This window comes from Solea solea, chromosome 1 (assembly GCF_958295425.1).
Source record: "Solea solea chromosome 1, fSolSol10.1, whole genome shotgun sequence".
In the NCBI taxonomy this organism is placed as follows: Eukaryota; Metazoa; Chordata; class Actinopteri; order Pleuronectiformes; family Soleidae; genus Solea; species Solea solea.
This window is the reverse complement of record NC_081134.1, coordinates 7,092,817-7,107,280: the sequence shown is the minus strand read 5'-3', so window position 1 is coordinate 7,107,280 and position 14,464 is coordinate 7,092,817. Positions and strand designations below refer to the sequence as shown.

The following is a 14,464-nucleotide window of genomic DNA, read 5'->3' as shown; positions in this document are numbered from 1 at the left end:
GGAAACTGGAAGCAGCTGTTCAATAGACAGATAATGAGATTTCTAAATCTCATCTAATTGTATTTTCTTTAACTGCCACCTGGGGTCAACCAAGACCGGCAATGTACATCCATTTACATGAGCTGCTGTAAAACAGTTTTTCCAAAAGATTTTTCCCACTTGACAGAAATCAAATTGATTCATATAGTGCATGATTTGATTATTAGCAACTACAGTCCCACAAGAAACCACCAGTCCTTTTTTAGCCAACCCAAAATCTGAATTAGAGATAAGATTAAGGTCAACTGTTTTCCCCTTAAACAACTAAACTAATTTGTGTGTATAATCTGGACAAACACACGTGCCACTAATTTATCAAACAACTGTATTTCTAGAGCAAAACCACAAAAAAGCACAGTGGACGCCTGTGATGGCAGTCAGCTTCCGAGAGTTGAGTCTCTCACAGCTTCAGAGCATCTTTTGCAGTTATTCTGCTCATCAGTGAGAACGGAAGAAGAGTGAATAATCCATTTATGTCCAAGTAAAAGTGCTTATGAGGGACCGGGCCTTTGAAGAAACGAGTGCACCAGCCTGTGCTCTCTCTCTCTGATGGTGTGGAGGTTTGGGTTGTACGTACAATTCCCCATCAGCTCAGTAACAATGTCCAAAAACTGCAGCCAGCGTGTTTGTGTGGCGGTTCTTCAGTATTTATGGTGTGGAGGTTCTTCAGTATTTATGGTGTGGAGGTTCCTCAGTATTTATGAAGTTGCGAGCCAACACGTACCATCTGCTGAGGTCTGCTTTGGCAGCAGGCTCTGCCGAGTACACGACGACTGACTACTTCTTTGTTATCCTTGCTGTGTTGTTGGTTTGAGTTTGGTGCCCTGTCATTTTCTGCATGCACTGCTGATGCACTGAGAAACCCCGACGAGATGACCAGTGTCAGTCAGTCATTTAAAGCTGTAGTGTGAGACTTTTGAATAAAGACAAATGTCCGCTGCATTCAAACCATTGTCAAATGAGTTCACACTGATTAAGCCCCCTGTGGGCTCTACACAACCTCTCTGTGTTTCTCAGTGTAGTTGTGTTTGAATCTCATGTTGCCCCGGCAACATTCCCTCACTGCACACAGGAAGTAGTTTGTTTTATGTGAAGACAGACTGAGGCGACACCGCGCGAGTAAAGCGAGGCACTGCCGGTGTAAAGCATCCAAACGCTTCCACAGTCCCTTCTGTTCGGTGTGAACACCAAACATTAACAAACGTCGCGATAAGTTACACACTGTAAGTCAGCGGTGCGCCACTTTAAAGGAACAGAAATATTGCAGTACTGAATTTCTCTCTCTTTTTTAAGAGAACCCTGAAAATGTCTGATCAACTTTATTAAGTCATTTACAATTCAACACAATATAATGTTTGGTCCACTGCAGTCTGTATTTTTGCGTTAAGTGATCTACGACGACTATGACATTGACTGTTACTTGAACATAAGAAGATGAAAGAAACAACTAAAACATCTTGTTGGATCATGAAATTGTACGTGTGTGTGTGTGTGATAGAGAGGCATGAGGAAGAGGGCTTTTTCTCAAAATTGTGTCAGTTTTTTCCCTCTTTTCGTGCTGTGCAGATTTTCCTTTTTTGTTGTATTTGAATAACCTGTATGTATGTATGTATATATGTATGTATGTATGTACTGTATGTATGTATGTATGTATGTACTGTATATATGTATGTTTGTACTGTATATATGTATGTATGTATGTATGTATGTACTGTATATATGTATGTTTGTACTGTATATATGTATGTATGTATGTATGTACATGTATGTATGATGTATATATGTATGTATGTACATGTATATATGTATGTATGTATGTATGTACATGTATGTATGATGTATATATGTATGTATGTATGTATGTACTGTATGTATGTATGTATGTATGTACATACATGTATGTATGTATGTACCGTATATATGTATGTATGTATGTACATGTATGAATGTATATATGTATGTATGTATGTACATGTATGTATGTACATGTATGTATGTATGTACAGTATGTATGTACATGTATGTACAGTATGTATGTACATGTATGTATGTATGTATGTACATTATGTATGTACATGTATGTATGTATGTACATATATGTATGTATGTACAGTATGTACATACATTTGTGTATGTATGTATGTACATATATGTATGTATGTACAGTATGTATATACATTTGTACATGTATGTATGTATGTACATGTATGTATATATGTATGTATGTATGTATGTACATGTATGTATGTATGTATGTACATGTATGTATGTACATGTATGTATGTATGTATGTACATGTATGTATGTATGTACAGTATGTATGTACATGTATCTATGTACATGTATAGAAAGGACACATCGCAGTAAGACAAGCACGGATGTAAATAATAAATGTGACTGTGTTGGAAGCAGCCTTGGTCTCAGAGTCCTGTTATTGTCGGCTCATTGTTATGATTTCCTGGGATCGGTGCTTTTTCTAACTGTGACTCTATTAACACTATTTCCGTATCAATCTACTTTTTTCCTTTTCTTAAACGTTTGGGCTGTGCTGGCTGTGGGAATAAGGCTGTGAGGGTAAAATGCAGTTGTGAGGTATTGGATTATTTATTTATGTCTTTTTATGTTGCACAGTGAGACAGTTTGTCTTTCTGTAACGTGAACCGCAGCAGTGTTGTGAAACTTTTCTTTTTACATTTACTAGGGATCTCATGTTCTCATCAGTGAGCTTTATCCAAACATACTAACTATAGTATATACGGAGCAAAGAAACCAGAAAATATTCACATTTAAGAAGCTGAAACGATCAGGAATCTTGTTTTAATAGTGAAAAAATCCTCAAACCGATAAATCGATAATCAAAATAGTTGACGATTCATTTAATAATCGATTATTCGAGTAATTGTTTCAGCTCTACTTAACCCCATGTTGTGAATGGGTTTGAAAGTTGAGTGATGGAAAAACGCACTGCATATAGATGTGCTGTATGAAAGTTTGAGTGAATGGGTGAATGGCAAAACTGTAGTGTAAAGCAGCTTTGAGTGGTCATCAAGACTAGAAAAGTGCTATATAAATACCGACCATTTAACATATACTGTATACATCACTGGATAGTGTAAATCCAATAATAATAATAATAATAATGAGCCATGTACTGCCTTCAAACACCAGATCTCAACTCTGCTCAGTCCACTGGTTAGGTCATGTGATGCCACAGGCAAGGGTGAGGGTGTGGCCTGGAAATAGGATAGCTGCCTGCTCTAATGCATGCAGGCACGTGGATGGAACAACAAGGGATGCTCACGTCTCTCTTTCACAATACAAAAACGTGCATGGATGCTGTTTCTTGTGTACCTCACACAAAGAGAACGCCCGACTCTAAACTCTTCATAGGCTACTGGCAGTTTTTAACAACGGTGTGCAGGTGGACTCAAATGTGCAGGAGACATCACAAGATGATTGAAGCAAAAAAAATCTAGTACTACTTTACGAGATGAAATGTATGTTTGATACAAAATACACGAGTCAAAAAAAAATTGTGAGACATTCAGATTGAATCCAAACATACGAAATCCAAATGTGGTTTGAATCCGCTTTGGAAAAGTTGGATGTGGTTTTTTCTTTTGTACTTTTTATTAATCCCCTTAGGGAAATTCCCTCTCTGCATTTAACCCATCCTCTACTAGAAACTTTCTAGAATTAGGAGTGGCCCAGTGGCCTGGGAGCAATGGGGGTTGGGTAACTTGCTCAGGGGTACCCAAGCCCTTTGACCTGGTGAAACTCAAACCGGCTTATAACCCTCCAGTTACAAGTCAAGTTCCTTTTGCACTTGGCAATGGGCTGCTCCCTCATTAGCTGTTCAGACTGCCAAATAAATCAAGCTAGATACAATCTGGATTATGCTTAAAAATCTGATTTGGGCTGCAGTCTGTACGAGGTCTTACAGTAATCTGGCAGGAAGTGGAGCCTGAACTGGCTTTATAGACAACTGAGGAGGCAAGTTAGGGAGTCTGAAATAAGCACTTCACACTAAAACTAGGACATGATAATTATGACGAAAAAGAAAACAGGAGCTGGGACAAAAGTGGCAGCAGTTTCTCAATCTACTGTACGCCGTGCTGTTCCCAGCATATACTCGGTAATTTACTGTTCCAAATGGATGACATTAATTAAAATATTCGGCACTTTCTTTACGCCCACACGGCAACATCTCCTCACATGTTAGGCATGTGTTCGGACACGTCGGTTCTGCCTCCATAACCCACTCCAACACAAATCACCTCTGAGCACGATCATGTTCAGTCTAAAGGCTTAGGAGACGTGCTCAAGCACTACTAGGTTACGTTACAGTACATGCAACAACAAAGACAACATCTTCCCACATCATCAAAACAGCAAAATCTGCAATTCAAATGAGTCAGAGGGGTCGGAAAATACACTTATCTTATCACTTATCTTTCTGATTGAGAAAAAGATGAGACCTGTGTGTGTGTGTAGTAAATATAGAGCTATATAAAGCCAATTATTGTAGCAGAAATGCTGCAAACACATCAGTGCCTCTAAACATTAGCAACTAACATGTTTGTTTTTTAATCTTATTAGTTTAATCCATCCTAAGACAAAGTGTAAGAGCAGAAAATCATGGTTATCCAGGGAGTTATGTAATGATCTATATCTTGGCCTGGAGCTAAACAGTAAACTACAAAGCATCTTTTGGTGAGTAAGTGAACGAGGGAGTGCTTTCCAACACAGACTAAGGATATTTTGAACTGATAGATGCTTCTATTTTCAGTCTTGAATTGACAATAGAGTGCATAAATACACTTAATAATTCACTTACTGTAGCTTATTGAATACAGAGGCTCCTGCTTGTTGGTTGTTTAACTTGTATTTCTGCATTTCAAACATTTAAGTTTGTGGTTCTAAGGTGGCAAAATGTGAAAAAGTTCAAGGGGTATGAATACTTTGTTAAGGCACTGTAAGATTAGTGTAAAGGCCCAGTGTGTCCACACAGATGAGAGCTCTTCAGCAATAACAAGGAAAACTGCATTTCCCAAAGCTTTCCGTTGACTTCCTACTGCGTCGGTACGAAAATGTTTTTCTGTCGTGCTTGAGAGTCAGTGTTTGCTTCTCTGGGTCTCATTATTCACCAGCCAGACTGAGGTAGTTGGTCAGAGTGTGCTTCAGGACAGAAACACACTCTCAGTCACAGTCGTGACTGTGAGCCAGTGCCGTGAATAGACGAGATCATTCACTTACTGTGGCTATTGAATACAGACGCTCCTGCTTGGTGGTTGTTTAACTTGTGTTTTGTGCACCATTGTGCACGTCGAACGAGCTGGAGGCAAACTGGCAAATGTAAAAACACCCGCAGATGAGCGATGTGACATTAAGCAAGAGTGGCTCTAAGCGCCTGTAATGGCCCTCTGACACGTCTACTCATGAAACACACTCACACACACACACAATGAAAATCCTTTAGTCACAGAGCGGTGGAATGACTAAAGTTTGCAAAGAGGGATATTTTGTCCTGTAGCAGGAAGTGCAGATAGATAGATCACTTTATTTATCCCCGAGGGGAAATTGGGTAGCAGCGGTACAAATAAGTCAAAAATACAAGTCTCACACGACGCACCGACTTAAATAACACCAATATGGGGAATCCTTACATTCTCAGTGGGAATCATAAGTCAGCTAAAATGTATTTCAAACCAGTGAAATTATTCTTCAAATGATATGGTTTCATGTATATCTGCACATTTCTGCTCTGAAACCTGCAAACTCTGCATCCTTCCCCAACAATAAAAGCTCATTTAAGGGGAGACAACATGTCATTTTGTGTGTCACAGTTCTGCCTGTAGAATTATTTTCTTTCCCTTTTATATATTAATTGAACCCCTTGTCCTGCTCTTTGAATGTACTTTGGCCTTCTTGAGATCTCTGGGTATTAAGAAGGTATCAGGTGTCTCATTTGCATCTAAGTGTTTCAGCGTAGACAGTAATTACCGTCTTCAGTGGAGCCTCGCTGGCTCGCTGGCTGCGGCTGAAATAAAAACTCCCATTTCCAAGTTGGGACGCGATAGAAATGAATCAAAAAAGCGTCTTTAACTCAACTCAACTCAACTCAAGCAAGTCCAGTCGTCTACGGCCAAGTACTGAAGAAGACTATGACCTGGATGAGTGGAGAACCTCCACTGCCATTAATCTCTGGCTGGATGTTAACCATGATACAGCATTAAGACTTGATATAAGACTGTCTAAAAGTGTGTGCTGGAACAGAACAGAACTACTCCTGGACAGGGAAACCTACACATTTAACAGAAAAACTAATGAAAACTCATGTGCTGCCATGATCTGGGCCCCGAGACGGCAGTTTCCTGAAAGCAGAACATTCTGTTCTTACAGCTGGCTCTGTCTTTATAAACCAATCAGTCTTTCCATGTTCACTCAAAACTGAGCTAATAAGTGTAGCGTCCAGAGAGCCGTTCTTTTTCTGCCCCTGTATGATAGTAAATACCAACATGTTCCCCCGTCTATTTGACACCGCCCTGCCCTCTCACGTGTCACTCGATTATTGATGAGCTCTTTGACCCGCATACAGAAACCTGAGGCCCGATTAACACGTTGATCTAATAACCCTTTTGCTCTTTCGTTCACTTCACCTCCTCATTTGCTTTTTTTTTGGTTTTGTTTGTTTGTTTTTTTCCACACCGCGCATAAATTAATTCACACTCCAATCACAATTTGACCTTTGATCCCTGCAGGACTGTCAAGTTAAGGGTTGGTGATGTTGTTAAACGCTGACCCTTTGTCAGTTTACACTGCTCTACTGCGACGTCGCTCACTGACCCCACAGCCACGATGACATTTCCTGTCCTTCCGGGGATTTGACACGTAAAAGTCGAGCGTGGTGGCGCGACTCACACATTGATGAGTTCGTTCCTCCACTTTCTAAAGAGAAATATCAATAGGCCAACTAAGAATAGACTCTGGATATCTGGGAGCTGCTCTGTCTTCCAGCTGAGTTACATAAATTATAATGAATTCATCATAATCCCACTGGGGGGGATAGATTGAAGGGAGGAGAGATTAACTTGCTTTCAAGCACTGACTACTTCATAATGAGGGCTCTAAAGGGAAAAAAGAATGAACAATGTCAATTTCATGTCACTTATCACGTCAGATCTTGAATCTAATGAATGAATAACAAGCTCTTAAGACGAGAGGCCTGAAGCGACAGCGCTGAAGCACCCTCTAGTGGCAGGTAGTGGTTTATCAGCACAATCGTTGTTGTTTATTTGGGGAATGACTTTTCTTTTTTCTTTTCTTTTTTTTTAAACAAAATCTAGCAGCAACTTGAACTCAGCATTGTGTAAATCCCCAAAATAACTCCACAACCAGCACTTTAAAAATTCCCATATTTGACACTATTATATGTTCTCTTCTGCTTTTGTCAGGAGTTTCAAGGCTCCGTCTGGTTGTTGAAGGCCCCAGAGTGACTCTGGTGTTGCTCTACCATTCGCAGGACGCTCTCCGACAGTCCCTTAATGTCGCTGTGCGTGTCCGGATGTGCGACTAAAGCCTTCAGGAGTTCAGTCACGCCTTCCTCCTCCAACATGCTGCTGTAATGTGATTCTAGAAAATGGCGGAGGAAGAAGAATAAGACAAGAGAGAGAGAGACAGAGAGACAGAGAGAGAGAGCAATGAAACCTCACCTCTAACAATATGTCCAATTAAATCAGTTTCACATTGAGTGTCTTACTGTTTTGACTGCAGACCAGATGTATGGCCCACACAGCCCACAGCTGCACCCCCGGGGCCTGGCGCGTCTGGAGCAGAGGGCAGAATGGACGGAACGACCTGAAATGTACGTACACTAAGATGAATTACATTTGGTGTGTGCTATCAGGCATCAGTGCAAGGTGCAGAGCCACCGGCAGACGTTTATTTTCAATTGAATCAATTCCTGAATGGGATAAAATGATTTATTGATGTTATTACAACTCTGTAATATACTCAATGTTTTTCTTTTCTTTTCTTTTCTTTTCTTTTTAACCCTGCAGTTTTATGTAAGTTCTTAACTGGGCAACAAGCACATGTAGGACGTGTAAATGATGAGAAATAAGAGAGAACAGAATACATGCTTTAAAACGACTGCTTACACACTTCTTCTCTGTCTCACCTGTAAGACACCATTTCTCTTTCCAGTGGGGTCCATGTCATTATGGACGTGTGCTGTAAAGAAAGAAGAACATTCAAAAAAAAAAAAAAAAGAGCCAAAGGTGAATTCTATTGTCCATTAAATGATAGCAACCGGCATTCAAACCACCCACCAGCTGCTTCAGGATGGTATCGTGGAGCTCCTTGTCCAGGGTCCAGGCCTCTGGTCTGGAGGCGACTTGTGCCAGAATCCCTCCGGCAAAGTAACGGACGCCAACCTCCACGTGGGAATCCAGCAGGAGCGTGAGGACGTGTTCCAGCAGCTCCTCGTCCAACAGGTCGGCCTGCAGCTCCTCCACCTCGGCTATGTTGTTCTGCATCAAACCGACAAATGTTGGCAGAGATATTGGCACGGCTTTGAATGTTCATCAAGGCAAGACACTGGAATTCATCCAAACAGCCTAAACCAAACTCTTTTTCTTGTCTTTTTCTTTAGCTTTATCTCTTTTTCTTGCCATGTTACATTACACCCATGGATTCAAAGTTCCACAACGACTACTGACACTACATTTACACAAATGGAACGCACCAGGAGGCCAAGAAGTTTCTGTTGAATAGAAGGCTCAGCGTGGTACGTCTGCAAAGAAGGCAAAAAAACGTCAGTTTGTCTGTCTGTATCCTTCCATATTGGTACGTTTTTGTTGTACGATCTGTGCATCAGTGTTTGTTTTTAGGGCTCCTGTACCTCCAGAACCTCAGCGTACAGCTCCAGGCCCTGGCACTGAATGAAGTTGTGGGCCGCAGAGGGCATCTCATCAGTCAGGTTCCACAGAGCGGTGAGGGCAAACTTCAGAGTGGAGTCCACCACTCCCACCATGGCCCTCTGCTGCACGATAGACAGCAGCTGCTGTAAGACAAGAGACAGAAGAGATTCATAGAAACATAAGAAACATCCTCTAGTAAGAAGTTGGTTAATTTTGTATTTTTTTTGCATAAAATGACCGACACAGAAAGATGTGGCAGCAGATTTACAATAAATACAATCTGAACTGAAGTTCATGGAGCAATGTGGTGACAGTGAGTAGATGAGTATAGTCTACACACTGGGTCATGGAAAATACAGCTGGTGAGAATGATAGGGAGAGGAAGAGAGAGGGAGAACTAGAAATACACTCCGCTGCATATCTACTGCTAATCCAGGAACGTTGTGTATGTTTGAAACCAAATACCCTGGATATGTTAAATGTACCTTCATAATTAAGATGTCCTTGCTGAGCTGTGCAATCTGCTCCGTCGACAACTGCGAATAAAACAAAACAAAAGCACTTCTTTGAGTTTCAACCTTTTTTTTTTTGTTTTTCTTAAATGTCAGTGTCTCAAACAAACAGGGAAATTAGCTTTATTTAAGCAGCCTAAATGAACAGTTTAATGTTGCCTGTTCAGAGTGGTGTTGCTGAGGCAGGAGCTCTGAACTGAACAGGTGGGACTGAACCCATGCGGCCAACTAACGCACATAGTAAGTGAGTGAGAGCCTTGACCTTGGCCACCAGAATGGAGATGACAGCAACGGCCATCCTCTGAAGAGTCAAGTCCTCATGGTTGCTCAGCCAGTTAATAACCAGGGTGGCTGCTGAATACCTGGACAAAGATGGCAGAGTACGTAGGTATGAGGAACACGTCATTACAAAAAAAAACTGATAATGTACAGACAGGCAAAAAGAAAAATCAGAGTCCTGGTTTGCACTTTTACATCTGGAAGGTGTATATTTCTTTTAGCGGTGAGGCCAGAGGAGAAAATATGTTCTGGCTGGATCACAATCTTCTGGAAAAACTCCACACCACCCTGCCACTATAACTACTGCAGTGATTATCTTGGCTACTGCATGACTGTGGGCTCATACGTCGTAAACAGAGTAAAGTTAAACTAACTTGTCGAAGGGGACATCCTGAAGGATGTAGTCGCTGCAGAGAGCCAGCAGACAGTTTTTCTGCACCTGGAGAGATGAAATAGTTGAATGAATTGAGTCAACACTCAGGTGTAAGAAAATCCACCAGTTGAGCTGGAAGCAAATGTAAAATTTAGACCAGAAAATTTGACTTGAAAACCCAAAAAGTTTGACAATCTAGCTGTTTAACCTCAAATCCAGAGACGTATGCAGTTCTAACTAAAGTAGTAACTCCTAAAGACAGCTGGTCGAAAGCTTTTGTTATAACATTCATCTGTTGTGTAAGTATATGATGTCATAATAATGCCTCATTTCACTTACATCACTCCCATCTTGGCTACTATACACTGGTTACCTGTTGTTTCAAGGGTTCAAGATTTAAAAAAACCTTTTTAAAGTCAGCACTGGTTATTTAATAGAACTTTTAATACCATACATCCCCTCCTGCTCCCTGAGATCCTCAGACTCCTCTTACTGGTCTTTCCTAAAACTGTAGCTGTTTTTAAATCTTAAATACTGACTTTTAAAGGTTGTTTTTTCAGTGAATTTTCTCTTGTTCTGTCCGTTATGTTTTGCTCTTCATTGCTTGTTTACCTTTGCTGTTCTCCCTCTGCTTTACATGTTTGGTTTTAATTATTGTACAGCACTGACTATTTGCTATATATAAATCAATTATTATAAACATGGCCCCTGACCTGCCAGTGGCTGGGGAAGGTCTTCATAGCATACAGAAGTTGGGCGACAGTGGCGGTGATCAAGCTGACGGGCATGGCCTCCGCCATGTCACGAGTGGTCAGGTTGAACACACACGCAGTGGCCACCAGGTGGACGTGCAGGGAGGAGGGGTGGCTCCGCATCCCACTCAGCACCAGCTGCAGGAAACAGGAGGTCCGTGTCACCGTCACTCGTGTTTTCAGGAACTGTCAGCAACACTTTGCAGCTTTGTTTTAGTGTCTGAAGTCACCTCATACTAATGTTCTTACAATGAAGAGTTACTTGTCCATTCCTATGAGAAAACTGCAAATGAACGTACAGTCCTGTGTTTGTCTGTACTAATATCATACACCTCAGTCTATTTTTACTACAGACATCTAGTATCAGACAGATCAGACAGAAAAATGATGAAAACTGTCTTTCTAGCTAGTAGCTGCAAATGTATTCTCCATACTTGTTCCCACTCCTTGGGATGTTACACATGAAGAAACTACGAGAAATGAACCAACCCGACCTTTAGCATATCCGGCCGTGGTTTGTCGATGTCTGTGGTTAGATTGTGGAGATGGATGAGGGCCTCTCGTGTGAAACACTCCCTGTCTCTGTACCTTCTCAGGGCCTCACACACCTGTTTCTCATTAGCCTCTCCGGTCACCTGAGAACATGAGTTCATTAGATGTGAAATACAATGTGCATATACGGCAAATGCATAAAAATAATCAGCCTCAAACCAAATTTAAATGGGAAGATGATGTCCAGGCCTCTCACAACCCATAGTATGACATCAACTCTGCGCACAATGTTCACTCAAGACTTACTTTGAGATTTTTCCGTGATGAGAGCGCCTCGCTGGAGCAAACCCTGGTGGCTAGTAGACCCAGAAAGACCAGCTCACTCCTGGCCTCCACAAACACTCGCAATGCTGCTTCAGTGACTCTTTTTCTGCCAGAGATATCAAGAGAAATGAGGTGAGGGAGAACCTGAGGACTCCCCTCCAGAAGCTGCTGCACCGTCTCATCCTCATCTCTCTCATCCCCAGCAAAGTGGTCATGTGATAAGTCCAGATGCCTAAGAGCATGAAGCTGGCTGAGGACAAAGAGCATCCTGTCAGGTGACATATCCAGCTGCTGCAGCCGGTGTGCGTTTAAAGACCTCAGGGTGTTCTTGCATTGGAGGAGAGCCTCCAGCTGGGAAACAGCAGTGCAGGAGATATCCAGAGCCTCCAGCTGAGGGAGAGTGCAGATATCTTCAAGGGCAGCATCAGTCAAGTCTGTGTTGGCTAAGTTTAACGTCTTCAGACCCCGCAGAGAGCTGAAGCCAACACGGACACCATCGTTTTCCTCCAGCATCTCCCAGTCCAAATGTAGACCACTGAGGGTCAACCTCTGCAGGCTGGCCCGGCACTCCACGTTTGAGGCCAGTCCTGAGACAATATCAGCCCCAGTGATGCACCCAGGGACCCAGGAGGCGTCTAGGTCCTGCAGGCGATGAGGACAGAGGGCCAAGTGGAAAGCTTCCGCAGACACTGGACAGTAGCGGATGGAGGCTCGACACAGACGGAGCTCTTTGCAGTTTCGGAAAATGCCAACAGTTGTGTCATTCAGGATTCCTTGTACAGAGACGCAAACAGAGCAATGTTTTAGGAAAAAGCTGCACCAGTTTCGCCACATACTGTATGTGTTTGTGGAGGAGGATGTTTCCATCAGTTCAGCCTGTCATACAGTGTAGTGCACTGTGAACTAATAAATCATAGGATGACAGAGTGAGTCAGGGACTTTTCATACAGAATGTAGTAAGCATGAAAATGAAGGTCTGCTCTCCATAATTGTCATATAGTAGCTAAATGTTGTTGAAGTTGATGACAGGGGGCTGGATATTGTTGAAAATGTTGATACTGTAATATTATTGACATATTACTGTATTTTATTTGAAAAACAACTTATACAGTATCTTCTTTCATAAAATTCCCAGCCTCTCAAAACACAACACACATTAAGCCTCATCTTCCTCTTCTGCTTTGGGGAATGAGCTCCTTCTCTGGTCGTGACTTCCCGCATGCTTTTACAGAGCCAATCACAGGCACTGTTAGATCTCGGTCAAACAATATGCTGCAGGCTTATTGGCTCACTGAAGCTAATGATATTAACTCCAGAATTTGACACAGAATGGCAACACTTATTTGATACTGAGTGATACAGAGCAAGTCCAGTTAATACCACAAAAGTATTGAAGGTCTATACCGGCGCTGTTGACGATAATGATGCTAACGGAGCAATTTCTGACCCTTTGACCTACCTGTAGTCGCCATTTTATGGAGCAGCTGTTCAGCTACCTCCTGTGGTAAGTGTGGAGCCCGGTTGAGGCTCATGGATCCATCTGCTCGCCTGCTGCACAGTAAGTCCAGGCTGTGGCACACCTGAGCCAGACAGAGGTTGCACAAGGCCTGGGGGCCCTCAGCATCCTGTGTGACAAGTCACCGGGTACAAAGAAGAACAAAGATCATTCCACATATGTGTGTGTGCAGTGGATTGTACAGACATTTCCTGGGGGGAAGAAGCTCATGTAAACAAAGGGCATCATGTCTACTGTACATACTGGACACTTCACCTCAAGTTGCTCCTGTGGGCTGTGCGAGGACCAGGTGAATTAATAAATAAAAGCACTGCACATTGATGTGTTGTATTCATGTGTGAATGGGTAAATGGCAGCAGAGTAAAATAAATCAGCTCAAGACTATAATAAAACATATTTACTCCAGGAAATGACCACTGAATAGTGATTTTAGAGCATTATAACACTTTTAATTGATAATTGATGCTATGGGGTCCTCCCATTGTCAAACCACCTGTGCAAACTAGGGATGGGCTGATACCACACATTTTGTGCTGAGTCATTCCAAAGACATAATTCTCCAACTGTGTAACTATTGTTCTCCTATAAAGAGGAAATAATCAGCCCAAACATGACATTCACAGTTTAAAAAGTCTGTGCATAGTTAAGCATGCAATATATAGGATTTTTGGATTGTTTCACATTTTGACATTTTTATCTGTCCGATATCCGATGCCCTGATTTTGACCAGTATCGGACCGATACTGATTCCCATCCCTGGTGCAAACCCATGTGTATGTGAGGTCTAAGCATGAGTCTAGTGATCTTACATTTAACCCAATTCAAGGAAAAAGAAAAAAAATCATTAAATATAATATTAAAATAATAATTTGGGCTCAATAATCTTTTAGTTCAATGAAAACACATTTAAAACGCACAGGCTTTTTCTTGAGCCCTAAGTGATCCACAGTGACACAGGAGCTCTAACGTTGGATGAGTCTAATTTTATCCTGGACAGATGAAGCACACGCGTAAAGCCCCTTTAAAGCACTAATCACAACAGCCGCTCTATGAAACACAGTCACTTGGTTCTTTAACGCAGAGTCGAGGTTCAACTTTGGTCACCGACTCAAAGGGCACGAAAAAACAACAACACATCACATAGCTACATGTTTACGATTGAAAGAGGAAGAGACAAACTCACCATGGTTTAAAAAAAAAAGTAAACAGTCGACAGGAAGCCAAAAAAAAAACCCTCAGGCGCGTCGTTACGCACA

The 14,464-nt window shown here is 41.8% G+C and overlaps 1 protein-coding gene across 1 annotated transcript; it reads right to left on the bottom strand.

Moving 5' to 3' along the window:
- Nucleotides 1-7,442: 7,442 nt before the first annotated feature.
- Nucleotides 7,443-14,438, bottom strand: LOC131456020 (protein zyg-11 homolog). The gene is made up of 14 exons (XM_058624010.1): nucleotides 14,392-14,438; nucleotides 13,152-13,317; nucleotides 11,675-12,465; nucleotides 11,371-11,511; nucleotides 10,838-11,014; nucleotides 10,126-10,190; nucleotides 9,735-9,834; nucleotides 9,446-9,496; nucleotides 8,942-9,103; nucleotides 8,786-8,833; nucleotides 8,370-8,570; nucleotides 8,219-8,271; nucleotides 7,799-7,896; nucleotides 7,443-7,671 (listed from the first exon to the last, which is right to left on the bottom strand). The coding sequence occupies exons 1-14, from the start codon at nucleotides 14,392-14,394 to the stop codon at nucleotides 7,499-7,501; spliced, it is 2,229 nt and encodes a 742-aa protein (XP_058479993.1). The 5' UTR covers nucleotides 14,395-14,438; the 3' UTR covers nucleotides 7,443-7,498.
- Nucleotides 14,439-14,464: the final 26 nt, after the last annotated feature.